At 35.1% G+C, this 27,680-nt stretch overlaps 1 protein-coding gene across 1 annotated transcript; it reads left to right on the forward strand.

The window, feature by feature from the left end:
• The first annotated feature begins 724 nt into the window (after positions 1–724).
• LOC145688192 (uncharacterized) lies at positions 725–27,680 on the forward strand. The gene is made up of 3 exons (XM_081762062.1): positions 725–910; positions 14,035–14,307; positions 25,946–27,680. Exons 1-2 carry the CDS (start codon positions 843–845, stop codon positions 14,129–14,131), a joined length of 165 nt encoding a protein of 54 aa, XP_081618188.1. The 5' UTR covers positions 725–842; the 3' UTR covers positions 14,132–14,307; positions 25,946–27,680.

Raw genomic sequence — 27,680 nt, forward strand, 5'->3', positions numbered from 1 at the left:
CTTCCATTTTCTTCATTCCACCTTTTCATTCATTACTCATCATCACCATCTCCTTTAGCCTAACCAGCATAACCGTGGGATGTGAAACTCAAAGATTTCATTTCATTTTTTTTTTCATTTATCTTGGTGTTGAAATAAACATTAAAACGTAATCAAACAACCAATTGCGAATTTCATATTACTATAGGGTTATCTGCACATTACATCACAGTATATTGAATAAGAGCTTGTGTGTTACAGCAAATAGTTTCATTATCCGTCTTGCAACAAAAATCTTTAGACCTGGTATGCTGAACACTTGTGTAAAAGTAAAAACAAAAAGAAAGAAAGAAAAAATAGTGATATGACTACCAGCCGCTCTCCCCTCTCCAACTGTTAGGGGAGCAATTGCGGTGGTCAGAATATTGCGGAAAAGCGACACGAGAGCGCGTAGGAAAGATTGCTTGTTTCCAGACATGCGCAGTACGTGCATTATTTGCTTCTCTGTTGTGCAGTGTCGGTCTATTCTTTACTACTGTTTTTGTCCCATCCATATCAATCCATTCGTCTGTTGTTTGCTTCTACCCTCTGGTTCCACCAACCGAATCCACTGATTCAATACGTAAATTTCCTGAGTGAGTCCATCCCGTGAGTGAATCCGCCCAAATGAATCCGATTCCTTTCAGAGATTCGTTCCTTTCATTCCTCTGAAGGATTCGTTCTTTCGGAACGAATCATTCCAGAACTACCCATCACTACTGAGTTGGAAGCCCTGCTTTTATCTTTTAATTTTGCAATTCCATGTGTTATTCAGGCTTTCGACACTTCATTTAGATTTTTCAGTTATTGGCATATATAGTAGAATGGAGTACAGAAGTCGAGGAGGAATTACTGGATTCGTAAAGAGCCTGTATTATGATCCTTTCAAATGGTTAGTATTTTTAAGAGCAAAATAGTGGTAGTAGATGCAGTTCTATTACTCTAGCAGTGGTTCGAAAGCTTCTATAGGACTAGTTTTCTTTGTGAAATTTAGTTGTATATTTATTCTTAAGTAGATTGATTGCATTTGAGTTTGGGGTCTTTTGAAGCAACGAGGTTATATGAGACATGGATTTACGGTTTAACGTAGAGGATGCACCACATGAGCTTACGCCGAGAATCGAACCAGTCTCCAGCGACACAAGCGCATACGTTGACCATATAGCCACGAGGAAACACCTTAAATTGAATTGATGAAGGGTAAGATTTTCTCTATGGAGCACCTATATCTCATGCACTTTAATTTATCTCGTAAACTAGCCGACAAATTTGATCTTTTCATTTTTCAGTATTAGCCGGCTTGTATGGCCGAGTGCTACAATATAGCTCTAATCTACAAGCACAACACTTCCCTGTCCTTACTTCAAATTACTGATGGTGATAGCTTTAATTTCTGGGGGGGACTATGTTTTTAGTATACCCAAAATAGTAGTCTTGTATTACTTGATCCACTTTACAATACAACTATAGGTCAGATGACGCCGGGGGTCGCCCGCATCTTTCTAAGATCGTCACTGTTCGTATCCCACTCAGGACATGTTTATGACTGTCCTTCCACCGTTCAGTTTGTCATAACCTCCTTTAGCCTAAAGAACAAGACCTGACACGTAGGCCTCTATTTTGATTACTCTTCAACGATGAAGACAGGTATCATCACCAAAGAATATATACCCTGCCTTTTGACAGACTTTTCTCTTATTATCTTCAACAATTTTATTTTATAGGTGGCGTTGCTTCCCCGGTGCAGATTACGTTTGAGAGGGCATAATGTTATCCGTATATGTACAGAGTGGCAGAATTTGTCTCGAATCTCATAATAATAAAAATGGCATTACTCGAGCAGACGGTTCTACAAAATTTGGATACATTTCTTACAGTTTGAGGTTAGGTTAGAGCTTTGTATTTCTTCTGGCAGAGCATGCACTAAATGAGGAGCTCCATTACTACAGGCACGTTGACTTCAGGAGGGTTCAGTATAAAGACAGTGTGGGCGTATGATATGAAAACTACAGTGCATAAAACACGAACCAATTTGTGCTACGTGGCCACTAAAAAGCACAAATGCTATCTGAGTCAGGGCAGAAGTGCATCAGGGAAGCCCGAGTGACACCAAGGGATTGCGTCCGTAGGGAGCAGGCGCGTCTGCGGCGGGGTTATACGCAGGGCTGGATTAACCCATCTGGAGGCCTAGGGCTAGAAAAAATGTGTGGGCTCTGCTGACTTCATCTAATACATTTTTGTGAAAGTACAGTAAGAAAGTTAAGGATATATGTTTCTTATATTTGGTCGTATTTTATGGTGATGATTGTGTCTTCATGGTTCTTTTTATATAGCCCTCCCTTAATCTGGCCCTGGGTATACGCATAAACGAGGATAGTGGAAGAGAACACATACATAAAATACATTCACTTCATTTAATAATAATTTCAATGTGCTATACACTGATATTGATCACTTATATTCACACTCTTATTCCTTCCCGAAAAAGCTTTACATCTTATTTTTCCAATAAATTTTCTATTTGTTACAACCGTCTGCTAGAAAGAAGGCATAAAAATAATAATGAAACTTCCACCATCTATCTAGATGCCGTGTAATCCTATTTTAAGTGACTATACATGATTTCATGAGTTTCGTAGCTCTTTAATCAGGAAATGCACATGTAATCTCTTACAAACTATTTCTTGTAGTAGGAATTTGATTCCTGGGTGCAGCTTCACTTTAGAAGGGCTTAACTGTTATGGATAGAAGTACAGCACACGGACATATACCATCAAACGACAGTGCAAAAACACCAATCAATCTGTACTAAGTGATTACTAAAAAGCATGAATTGTATCTAATCGGCGTAAGGGTGGATGGGGCGATGCTTGTGAGGATGCATCCAAATAAAGGAGGCGCGTTTATCGACGGTGATAGTAGAAACTCCGTGTGTTCTTCATATTGCCAGATGGCTTACATATCAAAAAGCGTTATTATTGCGAATCATGACTTAATGCTTTGCACTGGCATACTAATTCAGTTCATCACGGTTTTATTCTAGACACATTATTAGGGATGCCAGAGGTAAGATTTTCATGTTTCGAATACTTGTAGAATAAATTTCTCTTTTGAAGTAATATCGGGTATTCTGTAAACTTTACATATATATGGTTTTGTTTAATAGGATAGCATTCATTATGCTACGCACGTGTTGTATACAGATGCATGCAAAGTTATGTGGCTTAAATAATGTCATTAAAGTTGCTACTCTCAAAGACATGCACCAATTTGCGCTAGGTTGTGACTACGAAATAGCTTTCCATCTATTCCGGCCCAAAGCAGGACAAAGCTGGAGGGACAGTGCGAGGATGCGTCCATTCGTAATAAAGAAAGTGATCAACCTGGCTGCTAATCCGCCTTCACTCGCTATCGTTTGCTCGGCATTACTGTGTGGATTGAGTATTGAGCTTTGGTAGAGAAAGAAGTCAACGTGGCTATTAAACCTCTTTGACCTACGAGTGTGGGCCTGCATTCTAGAGCCTTCCCGCTGTTTAGTATTCGTGTAAACGAAGACAAGTGAGATATAAGATGCACTAACCTTTGCTGGCTGGTCACACTACAAGCAAACTCTGCATTAGAATTGCATAGTATTGAAGCACACTTTTCTTTTCATTTACATAAAACTTGTGTTCGGGGCTTATATAAATGACTTCCTGTAACATTACTTTTCCCATGTTATTTAACACATTTCATCTTGTTATATTAAAGATATACAATGTCTACTACATACATAAAGAAGTTACACCTTAACACTAAACAATGGTTCCCTTATGAAGCATTAGATCTTACAGAACGTTTCTTTTCCTCACTCTTATTTACATTGGAGGAAGTGGCGGCTCTTAAGACAAGCTATACCGGTAAATATTAAACTTTTAGTTCTTCAAAGTAAGGAGGAAAAGTTCAGTAATGTACTAGTTCTTGAATACAGAAATTAGAACATTAGGTAAGTTTTGTTTCCGTAGTTTGATAACTTTGATAATGAGGTAAATGTTTAAATTTTACTGTGTGACTTTTCTAAAAAGCCGCCACTGTTTGCAACTATGTTGTTGCATAAATTAAATACTTATGCAATATTCATTCGTTCCGGTGTATATTATTATTCTTATTATTTTTATTTATTTATTGTGAAAAATCAAAAATACCGGTAATTTAACTTTCAATAATGCTTTTTATAAACTTTATTATTATTATTATTATTATTATTATTATTATTATTATTATTATTATTATTATTTTACAGTTGATCAGCATTATATATTGAACAGGATCTAAAAATAATTGAAAATTTTGCCATACGTTAAACCAGTTTCCGTTACCACATTTTCCATCTTGTTCTTGAGAAATCAAAATCTAAACTTATTTGACTTGGCATTTTAATTCTGCATAAAGATAAGTAACAGACACAGCTTTCGAACATATTAAAGCTTCCAAAATATATTTGCAAGTTCCGAACCATATTACAGGTTCCAAAGTTACAACTTTTTATGGACTCTGCCTAGAACAGAAATTAGCATTTCAGTGGTCGCGTACATAAGCTAACCATAAATAATATAATAAATTATGTTGTAACAACCTAATAATAATAATAATCAGCGACGTTGTTTCAAAAGGGCTGAACTGAGCCCCCTAAAAAATCTATCGTGGTGGGAAATCTCATACAAAATAACACTAGTTTTTTTATTATTATTATTTTATTTTATTGTACTATACAATGATAAAGAGTACACACTCCACAATATATTATTTCTATTAAACATAGATTAAAATGTACAATTGCAGCAGCTTTGTTGAAGTTATACATATTTTCTGTTAAACATAATTTAAAATACACAATTGCAGCATAGCTTTGTCGAAGTAGTACATAATACATAATTTCTATTAAACAGAGTTTAAATCACATAATTTCATCACTGCTTGTTACATTGAAATATGCTGTGGTTAGTAACAGGGTGGATTGATTTAAATCAGTCTGATTTAAATCACGATTTTAATCAAGATTTAAATCACTTGATTTTTTTAATAAAAATCGTTGATTTAAATCAAATTTCGAAATAAATTAATTTAAAGTGAAAATAAGTAAAATCCCCTTTCTGTTCTGTTATTTCGATTATGGAAGATAATATTCATAATACAATGAGACTCCAATGTATGTGCAACACAGTATGAAAACGAGTATCATGCAGAGGATGATTAGGAAAAATCCCGTTTTGAACGGGTAACGGGAGAATCCTGCTTTCTTCTCTTCGTAACATAGGGTTTTTAAATCGTTAACTATTCCAACGGAGAAATCACCATCGACATTTAAGACAAAAATTATTTTATGTCCACGTCTATTTGTTTGTTTCCAGATAATAGGGGCGTATTTAGAGGGGCCAGATCCCCTTTCCGAAACAATAAATAAATAAATAAAACTTTAGACGAAATTTATGTACTAAATACATAGAACAAAGTTCCTCGGGATCGTAATACGGCAAATTTTGGATGCGTTAAAATATCGAATAATATTTTTGATAAAGTGGATTCTTTCAAATATCTAGGATCAATATTTGAAACAGACGAAAACGATATCTACAAAGAAATTAAATGTCGACTAAAAGCAGAGAATTCGTGTTATTATTCAGTTCAAAATCTCTTGTCGTCACGAATTCTGTCCAGGAATTGGAAGATTAAAATATATATGCTTGTTGTTCTCAGGGTGTCTAGAAGGAAGCATAATCAAATTCCCTGAGTTTCCCTGACAAAATTATAATTTTCCCTGACTCTGTCATTCTTTTTTTCTTAGTAACTCATGAAAAGTAACTTATATTTAAATCATGAAAATCAAATCTTTCAGTTGTACGTCCTACGATTATGCCAGTTAGGCTAAAGGAGACGGTGATGATAAGTAATGAATGAAATGAAGAAAGCGGGAGGAAACGGGAGAACCCCGAGAAAACCCACGACCACGGCGTTTGTCCACCACAAAGTTCACACGGTGCAAGCTGGGATCGAACCAGGGAACCCAAGCACCAGAGGTGAACGCTCTACCAGTGAGCCACCGCGCCCCCAACTTACATTTAAAGTGAACTGTAAGTTTTCACCATTGTTTATATGCTTATACAATATTCTACAGACGTACAAACGAACCAATTCATTTACCTGTAATTTATGACTATTTTAGTGGCATTTCTTCACCCCTCACAGCCTGGGAAATATTTTTTCCTGATACACAATGAAATTCCCTGACCCTGCAAATTCCCTGACTGGTAGACACCCTGCTTCTGTATGGTTGTGAAACATGGTCGCTTACTATGAGGGAAGAACGTAGACTGAAAGTATTTGAGAACAAGATCCTGAGACGAATATTCAGACCCAAGAGAAGGGGGAATGGGGGAAACTTCATAACAAGGAACTACTTAATTTTTACGGTTTACCAAACATTGCTAGGGTCATCAAGTCTAGGAGACTCAGGTGGGCAGGTCATATAGCCAGGATGGAAGAAAATAGGAACACTTTCAAATTCTTAACTGGAAGACCAATCGGAAAATGACCATTAGGAAGATCTAGGCGCAGATGGGATGACAATATTAAGATGAATCTAGCAGAAATAGGAATACAAAATAGAAACTGTATCCAATTGGCTAAGGATAGAAGTCAGTGGAGAGTTTCCGTGAACGCGGCATTGAACCTCCGGGTTCCATAGGCCATAGAGTTAAACAGTTAATTTTGGGCGAAATTTATGTACTTTACATGTATTTCGTGCCGCTGGATAGTTTCGATGTTTTAAAAAATATACTCCTGCCAAATATCAGGAACTTTCGTGAAAAGAAAAGTGTTTTGTTGATAAACGTTGCTGTACGTTTTTTCCTTAATGCTTAAGAAATATTGTTTCGGATTGAAATAGGTTAACGATTGAGGATTAATTCGAAATTAAACCAAAATAATTTCATTTAAATGGCATAATTGTCATTTAATATTAATTCCTAATGTTTTTTCTCCAGTTCGCGACTTGTATTATACGAGGAGAAAGATTTGATTTAAATCAAAAAATCGATTTAAATCAAAAAAATCAACAAAAATGATTTTTATTTAAAAAATCATGATTTTTTTCCACCCTGGTTAGTAAATATAATACGTAATACACAGTTTATGTTGAACATACCTTAAAGTGCACAATTTTGCAACTCCAGATATTAAAACCTTATAGTATGACCAAAAGCTTTGAACATCTCTTTTTACCATCTCTGATTTCAATACATAGAAACTGTAACTTTTGACCTAGTATTCTATGTTCCCTCTTCTGACGTTTTCCGGGAAGAGTTCCTAACTGATGATGCAGAATGATTGTTCCGGATACAACTTCATCCTTCCTAATATTACTCACAACCTTCCAGAAGGATCGTTGACTTCCGTTAACGCGATCGGAAAATTCTCGATTCCACACTTCACTTAAATTATTTGTCCTTTCTGCTTAGTTCACGTTCCAAATTTCCTTAAGAGAGGAGGGTCTCTCTTCCATCTAGGAAAAAGTCCCATGTTGATGTGAGATGTAATACGTTTTAAGGTACCACTAATGAACGTACTACCAAAGTAAAACAACAAATCTGGCAAGATTTCTGGGGAAATTTGCTTTAAATAGAACAATCCTTCCTCCAGTGAATGTACTGGTAGAAAAGCAAGAGCATCTAACATTCTACAATACTATTTTATCTTTTAATGTTCTTTGTACAACCCCGAAATTCCAAGTGCTTGAATTTTCTGCACTGACTTAAGTTAAAGTAGCATCCTCGCACAATATATATATATATATATATATATATATATATATATATATATATATATATATATATTTAAAGAGAAAAAAAAACTATTTTCACTGTTTGCAAAAATCCCAACTTCAAAAATCTATCATTACTTCCCGAGGATTCAAAAATATGGACTACGCTCTAGCCTTGGTTACCAATCCCTGTAGCATCCCTTCATAAATGGCCCTCCTTTTCCCAGAAAGAAAAGCATGCACACAAGTAATAGGAGTGTCTCAAATATGAACTCTAATTACGTATACCTATTTGAAAAGATCCGGGCATAATAAAAAATTACCATTTGTATACCAAACCTGGTTCATCTCTAAATGCACCAGTTGCTCATCTGTGCTGAAGAGTAAGATTCTATTCTCTGCTTGTGGACCATTATCGAATAACAGAAAGTCACAGAGTTGAGGCCCTCCTGTCGTAGTCCACTCGCCATCTGAGAGAATGAAAGCTAATGTAAGTTCCAGTATAGCATAGGGAGATAAGTACGCATCTTGAATATAAACAGCAGCTATTTACATTTTTAAATATATGTCTAAGACGTCTTTATAATCCATGCACCATTTTGAAACAATGAAAGCCACAATTAATATCAGGCATATTAAATATACTACTGAACTGAAAAATTGAATATTGAATGTAAGAGACAACGAATTAGATATTATCGAAACTTACCTAGGAATAAATCAGCAGTTGTTTTGGATTCTTTAGGAATAAGTTTGTCGTTGTCTTCTGATGTTCCGCTTTACTGTTTCCAAGCTTGGAAATGTCATCCTTTCAATATCTGACACTGTGTGTAGGGCCTCAGCAGTCAAATGTTGTTTTTGCTTTTCGATTTAATACATCTCACAGTATACTTTTCAATATAGGACCTAAATTGAATACATGCACCCAATCGCGAAGGAGAAAATGAAGCGTTTAATTCAATAATAATAAAAAGTAGAATTGTATAAATATATAACGTTACATATAAAAAAACTGTTTGCAATTAATTGTATAAAAAAATTTAATTAAATAAAATCATGTTTCATGTTCAAGTGAGCTTATGTCTGACACCCCCTCCTTTGGTATTGAGTAATGCCTACCTGTTGAAACAATATGAACTAAGTTACCCACAATCTTTGATACATCGCGAATTGGAATTGAGCACTGGTGGTGGTGTTCAGGGTTGTGAAAAACCCAGGTTTTAAGATTTTTTTTTTTAAAGTGGGTTTTAGTGGGCAACATTGGGTTTTATTAAATTGTATATGTACATTTAAAATACCACTTTAGCATTGTGGTTATGCTGTAAGTTTATCTATGAATAACATTGTTTAGGGACGTATGCGAGTGGTATCTCACAGTAACTCATTTCTTTTACCGAAATAAAGCACCTTGTAATTTGAAAATGAAAAAACTCAAATGAGATCTTAAAGTTCAACGTCCCACAGTTATGCCGGTTAGGCTAAAGGAGGCGGTGATAATGAGAAATGAGTGAAATGGTGGAATGAAGAAAGTGGGAGGAAACGGGAGAACCCCGAGAAAACCCACGAGCACGGTGTTTGTCCACCACAAAGTCCACACGGCGCGAGATGGGATCGAACCAGGGACCCCAAGCACCGAAGGTGAACGCTCTACCACTGAGCCACCGCGCCCCCACCTTGTATCTTGAATAACCAGAATCATGTAAAGTTGCTAGGCATATATTTAGATACAAAATTAAATTGGACAGTACACACTCAGGAACTATGCAAAAAAAAAAAAAAATTCTCGTGTTTTGTATGTATTGCGGAAATTAGTCTGTAAGTGAGGAAATGATGATTACAATATATTATGCTCTCTTTTACTCACATTTATTGTATGGTAATTTACTATGGGGAAACTCTGCAGGTATAAAGGACGTATTCAAATGGCAAAAGAAAGCATTACGCTGTATTATAGGTGTACCTGATACTGAAACCTGTAGGAATAGTTTCAAAGAATACCGAATCTTAACAGTTCCCTCAATAAATATTTATTGTAGTTTAATGCAATTAAGGGAAACCAGACTAGTTTTAATTTGCGATCTAATTTTGATTTAAACTACTCGCTGAGCAAAACAATACGTTTATTGTTTAAAAAAATAAATAAATAAAAATAAACCTGTAACGGTTTAGCGCACTATCTACTTTGGCTTCTTCATACACTATCTCTAGATAATGTCTGATGAAGCCACAGTGGGAAGTTGGCGAAACTTACTTAAAACAATAAACGTATTATTTGCCAGCGAGTAATTTAAATCAGATTTAAGTCTGTTAAAAGCAAAGCTTGTACAATGGAAAACATTGCGATCTAATGTACATGATTATAATACAAGGTACAAACAGAATTTAGAAACGCCGTCTGTTAGATTATTATAGACACAGCAACACTTTAAATATGTATAATGGAATGAAACTGTTCAATTTGTTATCTGTACATCTACGCAATTCGGAAAACATATTAGGAATATGTTAATAGATAATTGCGTATATATAGTATTGCGGAATTTGAGAAATGCATTTGTGATCTATAAAATGTAGATCTGAGCTTCTAAAAATTAGAGAGTAAAGGATTCAAAGCATGGTAGTAGTACTTAACTGAACCTAACCTACTACTACTACTGCTACTACGGAACTTCACCCGAATTTGAATGATGTAATTATGGGCTAAACCCTATGATGGAGTATTGATTATTGCTATGTGGTAGTGTCATTAATGTAAATGTGAGGTATAAATTGCAAATTGTATGCTTAAGAGTAATAGTTTTAATTAGTTATTAAGTGTCAGTAATAGAGATAAATAATTGTTTTACATTTCAATATTTTTTACAATTTATATACTATTCTTGACGAAGTCTATTGCAACTATGTTGTCTAATGACTAATAAAGTATTCTATTCTATTCTACCAATAAGCAACTATTTCTTAGAAATCTAGACATCGATAATATTACGCCAATATTCATGGACATTCTGTTTAGAGTGAAATAAAAAGAACTGAGTTTCGGAGACTGATTTTCAATGCGTGTAGTTAACATTTATTCGTGTCTGTGAAAATGGTCTAAGTACTGTCCCATGACTAGGGATTGACAAACATTATGCAGGTAGATACGTCATTTGATGTTGAATTCTCAGATAGCTCTATAGCACATACATAGCTGGTGCTTCAGTACTGACAAACTATAACTTCAATATTCAGTTCGGATACAGTGTTCTTTCTAGTCAAAGTATAAAATTATAGTGCCATGCCTTGGAGATTCCAAGTGGTTTTCTTCCTCGACTAATGCTGAGGTTACATACACACTGTACTAGTGGCGAAATAGTAGGTACCTTTACTTACGGGAATATACTTGTATAATCGTGTTTGTCAATGTATGAACTTACACGATGACGTTGTATAAAATAGTTGATATCGGTACGCAGAAAGATTCAAAGACAATATTTCCAAGCAGTTTTGTAGGGAAAGAAATTTTAAGTTAATCATAATTGAGTTCTGAAATATCCAAGTTTTCCTTTCACCATCTTTGTACGTCATTTTGAAGAGTAATAAACTAAAAGTACAATCACGGACAAAAGTTTAATGTAGTTCGTGACGGTATGCATGTTCTTTTGTTCGCATTTGGAGTGAAAACTATGGATTTCCCTTGTCGCATAAAGAAAATCGTGAAGACCAGTCTTCGTTTCGCGGGACACACTTGGTACTTATATTTCGATTTCTAGAAATTAGGAAGTGGACAATTTTATGGATTGACAAAGAGAGTGGTAATTCTATAATAGAATAGGAATAAAATCACCGGTTACGCTCAAGACTCAAGGACCAACCGTTCTGACTGAATTCTTTAACTTTTCTTCCAGTACTAAGAACAATGCCTCAAGTCAGAAACCAGATATGAAAGAAAGCAGCTTTATTAATAACCCCTTATGGCACAAACGCTGTTTCATGTACACATGATTATCAATTGTCATCCTCTAGAACCTGCTTCCTTCAAAGTTTTTTGTGTTATGTCCAGAGAATACTACAAAATGCTTTTTCCGCTCTTTGCGTTCTACGATATAGGGTGATGACAATATCTGTTTTTTTCCGAAAAACTGAAATGTTGGATATTTTTTGTAAATCTCATTTTCATTTCCCATTTTGCTTTGTTAATTATATATTGCGATCAAAGGACCTTTATAACATGCCATAATCGTACTATACGACACATTCCACCAGATACGTAAAAAGAAGTTTGTGGATTTTCTGATTTCCTTTGTAATGCAACTATTTTTCGTCTTTGTGTAATTATCCAGATTTAGTGTTGAGAAAATAGAGGTAAATATTTTGTAATTTTCTTTTTTTAAGTGAAGCGATTGTAGTGTCTGAATCAAATTATGGTATTACAAAAGACAGAAAAGAAGGAAAGGTCTGACTTGTGCATTTTAATTATCATAAGAGAAAATTCTGTTCCCTTTTCATTGCAACAGTTTTTAGTTTGTATGTCTGTAATTATCCAAATGTAATATTGAGAAATCCTTTTTTAAATAAAGCCGTTTTGATTTGTAATTAACTGACACTTGGAGAAAGATATTTTACTTCGTATCATTGGTTTGTATTAATACGCTAGTATGTACCACGAAAAGAGGGAACGTATCGCATTACTTTTTATCTAAGATTACAGTTGAACACCATTACAGCTAATTTGATCTAGTGCAAACAAAATTCGTTATCCGTGATTCCCCAACATATTTGTTTTTCAGTGGTATTCTGCTCTGGACATTCTTCTGATAAATATATATTTAAAGCTAATTCTGAAACTAGGCGTGTACTGAGAATCAAAATTAAAGAAACTAATTATGATCTCATTAAAGTTATCATTTCAGTCCAAGACTTGAAATATATTTTTGGAGGTGGGCTTTTGGGTTTTATTCTCTTTTTATTTACTGAGGTTTTAACCGAAATAAAACACTGAACTGCTGAACAAGATGGTACTATTCATAAAAATAAACACTTTATATGTTACGTTTCGATCTTCTAACCAAGATCCTCATCAGACGAACACCCATGAATGACTACGTACAGTCTTGCTCAGCAGTTCAGTGTTTTATTTCTGTTCTTATTTGCAAGATGTGCAGCAATGTTGTTTTGTCGGGTTTTAACCATTAAAAAATTTAAACTTTTGTTTTTGGGGAAATGCTGTGCTAAATTCCGACAACTGTAGTGGTGGTGGTGTTCTGTTGCAGGTGGAATTCTCTATCCAGCAGTCGGTCCATGTGGAAGCGTAAAGTTCGAGACTATTTCATTTAATTCACAGCTGATAGATACCTATAACATCTGCAAGCCACAAGTCAGTCATACACACAGGTCATAAACATCTCTTTGTAGATTGTGAATCTGAATACTCTCCTGTCGTTTATGAGATTGCATTTCAAAAAATAAAATTTATTTCTTGCTCTTTGAAGTTTGTACAATATAAATTAGCCAATCACTTTGATTCAAGATGTAGCTTCTGAATTCCATTTACAGGGGTAGTTTGGTTGGGCCCTTCTTCTGTTTTGCACTTACGAAATTCTTCATCTTCTTTAGGCAACAGGATTACGGCTGTTGTATATGATTTCACAGCCTCTGCCTTTGTCATTGCTTTCCAGTTATATATTTGTTTAGTAATAGGATCCAGGTGGTCTACTCTTACACAGTGTGCATGTTACTGTTCTTAAGACTGGGAGGTTACATTTCCCTGCGTGCAGGTCTATAAATGTTGGAAAGGATCTAGAATCAGTTCGACAAAATCTGCAAAGCCGTCTGGGTTTCAGTGAGCAGAAGGATAGAACCGCGTGAGAGGGGTTGAAAATGTGTGTTACCAGAGAAGAACACCATTGTTCTTAAGTCCAGTGCTGTGATTTGCTTCAGAATTTCTACTAATGTTCGTTCAGTCTTCTACAAATTGGGAACTTATGGGTATGTATTCTCTTCCTTCAACCAACTTTTGAATGTAATATGTATATAATCATATTGTCACGCTTAAGTAATTGTTATATCTTCGTTGAATTTCGTGATTATATATAGAGTTTATAAATGCATTTAAATCCTACATTGTCTTGAAAATGAGACTTTCGTATCTAAAAATGGATCCTGCTTTCCTGTAAATACTATGCGATGTGTGCATTTTGGAAGATATTTCTTTAATTACATTTATTTGTTTCTTTCAGGTCGTTAGTGAAGAGTTTTGCATTGTTTGCTGTTGGAATAAAAGTGGCACGAGAGTGTGTTGGCTTGGACTTCATGATATCTCCTCAACAACAGTAACTCATTTCCCTAAATACTGCCAGTGGGATAATTAATGATCAGTTAACAGAAATGACAATGAGAAAACTGGTTCTTGCCTCGTATGTTGACGCGTATGGATATTTTGGTTACGTTGGCCATATTCCAAGCATTATCTTCATTTAACCAATAATTAGAACGACAAATTAGGCAAAATGGTAAGTGCAGGTGGAATAACAAAATGAGTTATTATTTTTCATACTTGTTAAATATTAGGAATACTCCATCATTTGCAATGTGCAAATTTTACTTCAATGCTAAAGGCTTTTTGGTTTAGTCAGTGTACGTGGACTACACCGTATTCACATACACTGCATAAATTAATTTTTAGGTTTTTAAGCCTTTCTGAGAAGAGTTGACCTAAACTTAGTAATACAAGGATCATATAGTAACTCATGTAAATTGCTGGTAAATTTATTTATGTGAAAGTAGTAATTTCAGACAAAGTGGGTTTGAAGATTTCCATGTATTCATCCGGTAAATACCCGTGATGTCTTATATTTTGTCATATTTCATGCATAATCTTGAATACTTTTCGTTCTGCTTGTTCGATACAATAGTATTCTTTGTGTTGGAGGGGAAGGAGTATTTTCCTGTTGGTCTCCCTGTGTTGAGGGGAAGGAGTATTTTCCTGTTGGTCTCCCTATTCTTTCACTATATACTGATGCAAACACACTTAAGAACAGGTAATAAGATTTCATCCATGTGCGTGAGTTTACTCAGGGTTCCCACATTCCTCCTACTTCCTTCAATCCACCATTTCATTCATTGTCATCACTGTCTCCCTTAGCCTCAGTGTATAATCGTGGGACGTTAAACTAAAAAAAATAAAGTTCACGAATCTGGCCGAAAGTTAGTACGCAAGATAATTGTAGGTGATACTGATCCCACCATTAGTGCCTTTTGGACATCCCTAACATGTTACATAGGTTGTTCAAAAAACAGTGGTCATATCAATAGCATGGCGTAACCACCCCGAACGGCCACACAAGCAGGTGTTCAGGTAGGTAGTCCGTCGTACAGATGCTGCATGCCTATCTTGGAGATAGTGTCTCATGCTTACTGTAGATCTTGATGTTGCTAAACGATAGTCAGTGTCGGAGCCTGATTTACGGTCAGGTGCAGTCACCGTGTTCTTTTTTGGTGTTTATCGTCGCTTTTCAGCACTGACATTAAATGAGACGTCAATCTAGCACCGTAATGCGTTCAAATTTCAATGATCCACCGGAAATCGAACATTGGACACTGCACCATAGACACCCACTAGGAGGGCTCTCACATGTTTTATACGCGCTCGGATAGGGCTTAGTTATCAGTTCAGTATAGAAGGCATATACTGATAGATCAGGCTGGGTTGCCCTGCAGGTATGGGAAACTAATATCAAAACAATGTACATCGTACTGGTCATACTTCTGCGAGTAAAGCAGAGACCAATGGGATATGTAGCTTATTGGTCCTTATATCAGATGTGAATCGAACTCACTCTGGATTTTTCCTCTCCCCTGCACACATACGGCCGTTGTACCTGAGACAACAATTTTTCGGAAATGCATTTGTGCTGTGGGAGCCAGAGTGGCAACAAACCTGGAAACTCGGAAAAACGCAAGGAATGACGAAGAATTAGATTTTATTAACACTTAAACTGAAAATTCTGAGACGATTTCAGCTGTAGTTGAATGCTTGTTTTTCAATTGCCAACTTCAAACTTAGAAACTGATCTATGTTTTTCACTAATAGTGTTTAACAAACATGTGTTTTGTAGTTGTAAGCATTACTTTCTGCTTCCGCTTATGCGGTAGAATATCATGTTGGTGTATCATCCACAAACTGTGGTTGGATCAACAATCCAATGGCAAATTCATTATTGATGCACGCATAATTCCAACCATTTTCTATTTTTGTTTCCAGTTTTATCGGAGTGAAGGTAGCTAAGCATACAAACGAAACTATTTTGTAATACGGCTATTCGTACTTCTGTGTTTTTATTGTAATATAATTTAATTCGGAAGTGCTTATGAACTTACAAAAACTGCTAATGAAGTTGCTACATCCAGGTATCCATTGGACCAGTACTCGTTCAATAACCGAATTAATTTAATCGGACTCTTAATCTTAAAATATGAGAATCTACTTTATGCTTGCAATGCAATATTTATTTATTGTTGTACATTTATAGCTACATACTTAATAATTTTCCATCCATAGTTACACATTTGTAGTGATATTTTAATGATGATGCGTCTCGTAAGTTTTTAAAAAATATTGTTTATTCTCTTTTTCTAAAATTATTTTGACATTAAAAACTACGCAGCAATTTGCATACAATATTTATGGTGCATAAGCTCAAATAAAATTTCATTTTTTCCCTTTTTAATTATGCTTTGAGCCAAATTTTTGTATGCTTTTTCAATGCCAATACGAAATATTTAAAGTATTATAAAACAAGATTCTATCAGACAAGACACACAGAAATATTTTGTAACTGGAATATAGGTTTTAAGAGGGAGCACAAAACTGTTCTGTTCTGGGGGTTTGAATGTGCCATGGGGACACTCATACTAGCACTACTGTCCAAAAATACGTAACAGACTGGATTTCTTTATTTAGCAATTTGCAGTGAAATGAAAGAAAAGGGGATGGTTAGAACTTGGGATTCAAATTATCGTAAAATAATAGTTGAATGTTGACATCTTCATACCTTTGCTGTAAAAAAAAAAAAAAAAAAAAAAAAAATGTAATCGTAAATGGGATATCCATCATATTCATATGTTGCTATTCTGTATATTGTTTTTCACCGAAGTCCTTGGGTTTTCAAAACTACGGAACCAAACCAGTTTCTTTTTGCTAACAGTTCATTATCACGTGTTACATTGAATGAAAGAAACTAATCCAAGGGATCGAACGTATTTCAGATATTACGTGGGTTTGAAATATTTTGCGTGTTGATATTAAAACACAAATTCGGGGGTGTAGTGAGTAAAGCATTCACTTCTGGCGCCAAATTTCCTGCGTTCAAACCATGGGTCTGTGATATTAGTTTTGTGGTAAATAAACACGGAAAGGGGGGAAGGGGTTCTGAGTTCTCTCGTTTCCTCCGCTACTCCATTTCTTTTGTTCTTTCTTACATCATTAACTCGGTACTTACTATCTCATTTGTACGACGTTTGACTAATGCTTTAATGTAAAATATAAATGTTCAGCAGCGAGCTTTCGTCTGTCAATAACCGTAAAGCGCCTTCTGAAATTTTTAAAGTATGAATTTGTAATGATTCACTTCTTTCACCCCCTGTAAATAATGTTTCGGGACAAGATTTTATTGTTTTCAGGACCAATCTGTTCTTCGCTTGCTTTCTGTTATGGGAATTTAGTTTGCTTTCACGACAGTATCCTTTGCTGCAAAATAGAATTTTTTAAATACCCAAATATACGAAACTATTAGTTAATACAAAGTACAGTATCAAAACAAAATCGCAAGGAACCGTTTTTTTACAACGAGGAAACTTTTCCAATTTGAAAAAAAAAAAATTAATACAGAGATTGCTGCGGAATTTTACATGTATCAGTGTAGGAATGACATCAGTGACAATCTACACTCTTAAACAGCAGATATCTATATTAAATGTGTGTTTAGGGGTATAGATTGTCACTGATGTCATTCCTACACTGATACATGTAAAATTCCGCAGTACATTTACCAATTACATAATTGTTTATTATTCTTGTACAGTAGATTTCATTATATATTTCATGCACATTAAACTACACTACAGTACACCTTTAGGTTTATACAGTTGGAAACTAAGAACTAGGTCTATTTCTAGAGATTTACCTACAACGGGAGCTTCACTTTGTAGCATTGGTCCACATATGTACACATTCTTTGGCTATGTGTTAGTGAACCATTCTCAAACAATTTCGTTAATTTCTTCATTACGGATTTTTGGTTTCCTTCTCACTATACCATTTATTTGCAACCATTCATTCCTTTCTTCATCTATCTATTTTAGCACATCATCCTCCCGCATTTAAATTGAGTCATTATATCCAGCAGAGAAAGTTTGTATTTCCGTTTAGCTTTGATAACTTTATCGTTAAGTGACAATGAGACATGACACTTAACCATGGTGCTTACTGAAAAAAAAAAAAAAAAAACTGGGAACAAACTGTACTATGCTTAAAAATTTCTGCATTATACATGCAGTTTTGAGTGAATTCTTTAATTATTACTTCCCGTTTCCGAGTTGGACAACCTCCGTATTATGGAAAGAAACTATGTATAACCTATTTTCTTAGCTGAGACCATGAAATTTGTTCATAATGAGCAAGTGTCAGTCATATCCACGTTCCGACTTGGACAAGTTGTACTGTAATAAAGACACTTATAAGAAATTCTAAATAAACAGCAACCTGAGAATAAATGTATTGCTTTGTTATCGTGTATTAAGAACGCGATCGTTTATCATTGTTCTAGTTCATCATTTTCATTTCTTATCTTCGAAATTTAACAATACTTAATGTCTAGAAAAAACACATAAACTGGCTGGAAAAGAAAAATATTTTATACGATCGTTAACAAAACAGCCCTTTATTTGCAACAAATTGTTGTATAGAAAGGCGATCGAAAAGCTGGGTGCGGAGGTGCATATTAACAGCTTTGTGCTGGGTTAGCGTGATTGTTCAAGTTGCAGAGACAGGATCGAAAGTAAAGAGGTGTTGTAGTTGTGATGTTCGGTTATCCACTGTTCCTGTGCAAATAATAAGCATGTCAGTTTCCAAGTATTCCAAGACCACTTTCAGTTCTTCCTGGTTGTTCAAATAATTTATCATGAGTTCGGGAAGTACCAGGTGACAAATTTTTTACTTGCTACAACATTTGCCGGAGCATCTTTTCGCTGAGTAATTTCGAACGGCAAGCAGTGATAAGTCACATGAAAGGTAATAAGCATATGCAAATAACCGCGTCCATCTCAATATTAGGAACAGTTGTGCCGCTTTTGAATTAAGGAAACGTGCCTGTATCTTTTTACTTGGAGTATCATGCTATTTATACCTCATTGTACAAAACATAATGGTTTCTGGTGATGTTGCATGCTCAGAGTGAATTTTACGGTACGAGTTCGGAGACGAAACAAAGTAGTTTACAGAGACTCTTGGTTTAATAATAATAATATAATTTTCTTTAAAAAAATAATTAAAAAAAAAAAAACATTACGAAAGCTAAATTACCAGGATATATTCAAAGTGTAATGACATATCAATGCACACTGCTGCTAACCCAGACAGTGAAATTGTCAGGAAAATGACTAATTCAGTTGTTGGAAGAGACCATTAATGTGCGATTCTGGAGTGCCGTAAAAGCGCAAGTGTGCACATGTTCTTTGACATTGGCGTTCTAGGGAATTCTACAACTTCTGATCTTTTATTCGCTTTCAGAGAGACAAATTCACAGTTCAACTTGAAATGATTATTTAAATTTAGGCCCAATGTAAATACATGTCTGCATACCTTCAAATCAAATATCAAGAAGTCTCCAAATGACCCTGTAATATTTGATACAGGAAGCTGTGAGTTACTTTGCATGGGGCATTTATGGGTCCAATTGAGACAACGAACTGGAGGATCGTTGAATTTGTAGGAGTTGTACATAACTTATTTAAGGATGTTCCAGCACACCGTGCCGAGTACCCTTATACAGACTCAGAAAACTTGCCAGTGAAGTTCTGTTCTGTGTTAGCTTGAGAATAGTAGACTTACTCAGCGAGCCAATGATATTTACCTGTATCTTCTGTTGCATACTCAAGGTGTTGGGAATTATAAGAAGTTTCCCAGCTCTGTGAGCTGTCAGTTCGTGTCAGGTATGTTGGAAGAAGATAAAATGTTTATTCCTAAACTTACAATTTTAAAGCACTTGCTTTAGAAGGAGACCCTTTTCTTCCTAAATTTCATACTAACGCTCCTCTTAATCCATTTGTTACCAGTATTTTATCAGACGTGATAAAAATGAATAAAGTGATGCAAAAGTTGGTTGCAGCTCAAGTATACGAATTGATATGGAAAATGAAGAAAATATTTCTGTGAAAAACATTGACATTGGTTTTGCAACACTTACTGCCTTTAAGAAATGTCAACCAATAACAGATTTGGACATTGTGGATTTTTGCCGAAATTGAAGAAAGCGTGTGCAGCAGTTTGTTCTTAAACTTTTAAAGAAGTCCCTTTTAAATTGTAAATTTATTAGAGCACTTTCCTGTTTGGATCTTAATGTGTCTGCAGGATCTGATGTAGGAGTGAATCGCATAAAATCTGTTTTAGCTGAAGTAGTTGAAAATAATTTGTTAGATGGCAATAGGACAGATAGAATTGTGAGACAGTTCAGAGTTTTGTTGGAATCCAGATTGTATAACAATTATGAGTCAGTATTCTAGAACTAATCATCGTTTTGAATTACTTTTCGCTAAATAATGTGGATACTTCAGAGTGTAATGATCTAAGAGATATTAAAATCATCTTGATTTCTTATGAAAATTCAAATCTAGAAACAGGATTTTCAATCAATGCGTAGGAGATAATTTAAAGAAGGAAGTTTAATAGCACTCAGACTTCTATAGAATTCAATATCCTTTTCGGATGTCTTGAGAAACTATCCAGGGTTCCTGCTGATCTAGAGAAATCTATTTCCCTGACCTTCCCTGAACCTTTGGCAGGAAATTCCCTGACTTTCATGACAGGTGTCGGATGACGTTGGCATAAATAAGGAATAAAGGTGAATATTTATATATGAGAAGATTTATTCTATAGAGACAAATAATAATCAATTGCTCATACGTATATTTCACTTACCACCGATGAAAATCTGAGCAGTGTTCCATACTGTGATCATTAATGGTTGCCTAAGCTAAAATTGGTGTACAATTAATGTTATAAAAAAAAATATATTATATAAAATTTCCCTGATTTTCTCTGACCTGCACCATTTTCCCTGACTTCCCTGACCGGTAGGAACCCTGCTATCCCTAAGGAGATGTATGATTCATTATGTACGAAGTGCTTGTAGTCGTTGTGCAAAAGTAACAAATCAACGACGAGAACAAGAGGAAACGAAACAAAAAAAGCTGAAAACAGGGAAATGAAGATCACTTTTTGAACAAGCTTGAAGCTAAAAGAAGACTCAAATAATGGAAAATATGCGCAACATTAATGAGGGAATAGTGTTTGAAGAAGTGAAACGAATTAGATAATATTATTCTCTCTCTTTCTTTCCAGACTAAAGTTTCAGGGGATACGTGTAATATCTTGTTTGTGCAGGAATCATCATCTATTTGTATTTACATTCATTGCTCTAGTTGATTAGGGGAAAAATATATCACTTACGTATCAACATTGCCATGTTTGTTCGGTTCTATTTTTCCATGAACATGGGAATGACTGTCTGGCTAATTATATATCAGGGAAAATTTGGAAAGTGTTGTAGAAAACTAAGAAAAGTCAGGGAATTCTTTCCCGTAAATTGTCAAAATCTTGAGGAACACTGTCTTCTATTGTGTACACCATCGATTGACAACTGACACGTCACTTCTCACGCAAGTGGTAGTTTGTAGATATTTCACAATAGGCGTTTTCCTGACATTGAAAAACATATTTTTCACAATGAAACTGTTATATAAGAAATGTAGGAAATACGTTTCTTTTGTTTTTACATCACAACCTCTGTGTACTTTATTATGTTATATTTGAATATTTTTTAGGTGCTACTCGTTAATTGTAACATTAAGGGAGGTAAATACAAGCTTGTATAGTTTTCAGTGATAAAAGTTAAATGAATAGAATTTTCTCATTTGTTGAAAATTTCTTCTTATATGACCACACCTCAGTATATACCTTCCACATGCACATTCAGAATTTCATTCCTTAATATGAACGTTCATCACTTGTATTATTATTTCTGAATTAATTGAATAATGCGAGTACTTGTTTCGTGTCTTAATAGAGTTTCCTATTTATTTATAGAAAATTTAATATACTCAATCTATGAGTTTGAAAGTAGTTAGGAGAAGAAAATTTGTCAGAGGAAGTGTAATGTTGAAGTTGTGGCCGTCGTCGTTCTGCCAGAAGTCACTAGCTCCCTGATTTTGAGTTCTTGTACGTTAATAATAATCTTTTTTAATGAATAAGACAAGTACAGTGAAATTGTATGTAGGAGTAACAACATGACATATGACTAGAATAACATAAAATGTATATTGACATGAACTAGTATTGCTAAACCGATTTTACCAATGGTTTTCTAATTATAAAACAGCCATATCTTAAAACTAATATTTTGGAGTTAATGACTTCTGCAAGAGCGATAAGATATTATGTTTAGTGACTTACTATTGATAAGGATGATGAAAGTAAACTTCACGTTAAAAGAAATGGTAATACTTCAGTAAGTGTTTTTTTCATTACAAGTGTAAGCATAAAAAGTATGTGTGTGAACGTTAGGAAAAGATGATAATCTCGCAGTTAACAGTGTATTTTGCTATATATACTCATAAATCATAATTTTTCCAACAAAGTAAAAGTTGTCATTTATTAGTGACACGAGCGACATACTATTTAATGGAAATGGAAATCAATCAATGTAAATGGAAATCAATCAATCATTTGTTTCGTTTCGCTCCACTGTAGTGTTCATTTTGGAGGGCAGTATCGAAGAGGGGACCAAAGTAATATCAAAGTATGGAAAAGTAAAATATTGCAGTTTAAGTATTACATTTTTCCCTTTACATTTTTGAAATAAGATACTAAAGAAATTTAACTACTGAATACGATAAAATATAAGGGTGCAAAAGTGTGGAAATATGCTAATAGGTGATAAACGCTACAAAATATAACCAAAGTAACAATGTAGGTGGAAAATAAGGATGGTGGGAAATGTTTCAGTAAACACCACAATTACATCCGCCATCTTGAATTTAACGCAATTGTCTTAAATGCATATCGTGTCATGTGTTACATCATTTTAATAGCAAATTCTCTTATAAATTGAATGGCAGTTTTTGCTCGAGCGCTAACCATTATGAAGTTATTACTGTTTCTTTGTTGTGTCTCCAACAAAAGATGTTAGTCATCCGCCAAGGACCACGCACTGTTACCGGGTGTGTTCAATGTGTTCCCCATTCCGGTCGATTGTTATACGCATTCTGAGTTCCCAGTCACGCATATTTTTGCGCAAAGTTCCTGTTGTAATATTGGAACATGCGTCCACAATTCGTTCCTTGAGATGCTGCGCATCCTTAATTTTTACCACATACACAGCAGACTTCATATAACCTCACAGGTACTAGTCCAGTGGTGTCAGATCAGGGGAACGAGGGGGCCATTCCACAGCACCTAGCCGAATAATCCGCGCATTAGGAAACTGCCGATCGAGGTACTCACGGACACATGCACCGTAATGGGACGGCGGAGAGTCATCGTGCTGGAAAAACATGGACTCACCCATCCTCCGACAGCATTGATGGCAAGATGTCTTCTAGTATACGCCGGAAAACCAGCGTCGTTAGGGTACGTCAATGAAGAATTGACCTATAACGCGAGTTTCCTATACGCCACACCACACAATCACCTTGCGGGAAGCACCTGCGAATGCATCTGACCAATGTGGATTACTATCTGATCAGTCCGCACGTTCTGTTCGTTAACCTCATCCGACACGTAAAAGTTTGCCTCAACAGTAAAGTATACGTCAGAGGTGAGTGTGGTGTTTTGTTGTAGTGTTCTGTGGCGCATTGAGAAAATTTCATCAGGGGCCGCGGTGGCTCAGTGGTAGAGCGTTCACCTCTGGTGCTTGGGGTCCTGGGTTCGATCCCAGCCCCCGCCAAGTGAACTTTGTGGTGGACAAACACCGTGTGCGTGGGTTTCCTCCCACTTTCTTCATTCCACCATTTCATTCATTGCTCATCATCACCGTCTCCTTTAGCCTAACCGGCATAACCGTGGGACATAAAACTCAAAGATTTCATTTCATTTTTTTACAAGCAAGGGAACAGTCGTAACGTAATGGTTAGCGCTAGAGCAGAGTGCCATGCAATTTCTACCAGAATTTGGTATTAAATGACATACCACATGCTGTACTTTCTACTTAAGACAATTGCGTAACATTCATGATGACGGACTTCAATGTGATATTTCCTCAACCCCCCATCCTTATTCCCCATCTATGTTGCTACTTTAGTTATATTTTGCATCGTTTATTACTTATTAGTGTGTTTCCGCCCTTTTGGACCACACTGTATACTAAGTACCCTTAATTTTGTGTTTAGGGAACAAATAGATTTTACGTAGTCTGCTTACAGTTTCAGGGGCATCATTCCGTGTCAGTTTCTGCAAAAAAAGAAAAACTGAGCGTAAAGGAACGTAAAATGTGCACAAATCAACTTTCCCCTCTGTGTGATTGAGCAAAAACTTGAAGGTTCTTGCAGACACTCAGCGGACAAAATAGTTATTTGGGTTGTGTCTCCGTAAGGCTCTTGGCGTGCCTCGTGCACTGATACGTATAGGATGATTGCTCGCCGTACTGCAGCGATATACTTCAATGATGTTTGTCAGCTAGAAGGTGTATCAAGTGATATGTGTCTTATGTTAGGAGAGTATATTAGTTAAACAAATTACAATTTAAGAATTAGTGATAATTTTGGGTTGTATCTCATTACTCATATTACGTACTGTCGTGTCATAATGAAGAGCATAATAAGAATCTATTCCAGTATAGTTCCAACTCGATAAGTGGCATGGCTTTCGTACAGCGTCAATTTACAAATTATTTTTTTTTCTCCATTTTCTCGGAAAGTGCGCGCGAGAATTTTACACTTACACATATCATTTTGTTCAGCTCAGTAAGATCTATCGATTGGTGTATGTCTTACCTTTCCGCAAATTTCTTTCCCGTTAAACTAATAATATTGTACAATTTGCGTGGTTATTGAATAGTGGATACCAGCGTGTTTTTTACAATATACATTTTGTGTAGCAAATTGCGATATAGCTAAATTTCAATTTGTATCGCAATTTATGTACTATAGATTCATAAGAGAAGTCCAATAAATACGAAAGTACTTCACAATTCCATTCATTATGAATGGAATCGTGAATTACTTTCGTATTTATAGGGTTTCCTTTATGAATAATAATAATAATAATAATTGGTTATTATTATTATTATTATTATTATTTGATCGGAATGTTTTTGAGTTAGGTCCGTGGCGTCTCGCGAGGAGGTTTTGCAAATAGTGTGTGTTGGTTTTTACAAGGGGCGCAAATGGACATCCGGTATATCAATCCGTATATCAGTAGTTCAAATGAATAAGCAAAAAGAGAGAAAGACGAGTTTATTTTCTATATTTTCGGCACTGAAGAATGCCGTTACTGTCTACGCATTTTCTGCGTTTTACTAACACATCCAAGCCCCATTCATGTTACACCATATATCGGCTAGGTCCAATATAGTTTGAAATTGTTTCCTCTGCTGCCAATGCGCCTTTTCTTCAAGGGACAGTTTTTGTTACATACTCAGAAACAAAATGCATCGCAACTTGCGATGCGTTACCGCTTTTAAAAACGCTGGTGGATACTTAGAATGTGATCCTTCTTTGAGTTAGACAAATGGCGTATGATACTAGTGTTCGCTTTTCTTTTCTTCTTGTAACAATTGGAAATAGTTTTTTGCGCAAGTTAAACAAAATATTTTGTAGTTATATGAAGTAATTGTGTGTAACGTTCTGTAATACGGTTTTTGTTTGATTTCGTTACAGGAGTCGCTTCAGAAAGTCAAGCAGGCAGTAAGCTGACATCGGAAATTTTTCACACATAGTTCGTAATGAAGTAGATTTTGAATTTTATGGAGTTTCCTGCTTAGTTGAAACACCATCTGTAAAATGTTAAATGTAAATAGGGAAATAAGTAGCACGTTGAAAGAAATGATATAACTTGTATAAAGTATTTGACAATTTGTTGAGCTAAACTGTGTTGAGTGTCAATTTGTTGTACGTACATCTTTTATTTTACATAGCTATTTTTCGCATAATAGTTTGTTAGATCAGTTTTTGGACTTAACGGATACAGATTCGTATATAAAGAAATATTGTTACATTGTCTTGCTATTGTAAAAAATCATAAACAAAAGAAGCTAATGTAGTGAATTGGGTAAATCTCAAAATACCTTTGGTGTATGACACTAAGTGATAGCATAATATGAGAAGATACCAGTCTGTAAAGCTATGAATCTAAATAAAAATCGTAAATGCTTTTACTATTAAATCGTCAACAATAAAAACTAATTGAGACTTATTGTATCAAGGAGATCCAAACCATTACTCGAATTTGTATACGAGACAATACAATGCTCCTACTGGAAACCGGAACACGGTATGAATCTGAATAAACCCGGGCCCATGTGTACAGAAAACACACCCATTAGCCACGAGGGGTGTGCATAAGATATTAAAAAGCGTTTGGGTACAAAAGACAACAGATAGTGCTACATTTGCATAATATAGATGGAAACAGTTTATTTATGTAAATAGAGCCAGCAACCTGTGTTATCCTTCACATTCATTATTTCTTGTCTTTTGTCTCTTACCGTCATACTTTATCCTTTCTATTGGTGACCTTTTTTAATATTGCGAGCATTCTTGGTAAAGTTGAATTTGCAAGCAGCATAATGCACGCTTTACAGTAAAAAAAAATTAACGGAATATTGTGTATAATGATAACATGTGATGTTGACAGCCGATTTCACCAACATTCGTTAACTAATTTTCCATAACCAACAATTGTATAAAACTTTAAAAACTCTCTGAACTGAGTGTGATCAGTAATAGTAAAGATTGATGAAGAAACGGCCAATTTTCGTAATGAGGCTTTAAACTTGTTTAACTCCTGTGAAACAGGCGGGCAGTCAGAAAAGAATGTTACATCATAACCAATGTCTCTTTAAGTGTATAAAAAAAATATATCATTACAGTAATGTGACTGTATTGCTTCAACATACTGTCTTCGCTGAACAATGAATAAATATTAATATTCTAATTTAAGTATGGTATATGTATCTTTTTGCCAGAAAACAATCTAAATGCACCTAAGCCCTCAGTATGCAATATCTTTTCTAGATTTTATTACACTTTATTCCAAAACCAAGATTAGGCACCAATACGCTTGCACGTATTATGTAAACAATTACCATGGTAATTAAAGGAATTAAGTGCATGAAGCAAAATCTTTTTACACTTAGCTTTTTTTCCTTAATATTGACATAAGTTTAAATTTTTAATTATGTTTTCGTACTTGGTCTTGCCGAATTGCATTTTTGGTTAGATGCCATCACCACGTCGTGACATGAGCAAGGTACGGTTTCGTGCATAATAATGTAGTATTTGTCATAACACACTGTGTGTAGTCAGTTATTTTGTCATCTTGTATTTGTATTATTATTGTTAGAAAAATAATGCCAGAGATACAACAATAAATTACATACTTGTTTTCATTGTA

The sequence above is a fragment of the Thermobia domestica genome, chromosome 6 (assembly GCF_964235325.1).
Source record: "Thermobia domestica chromosome 6, izTheDome1.hap1.1, whole genome shotgun sequence".
NCBI lineage: Eukaryota > Metazoa > Arthropoda > Insecta > Zygentoma > Lepismatidae > Thermobia > Thermobia domestica.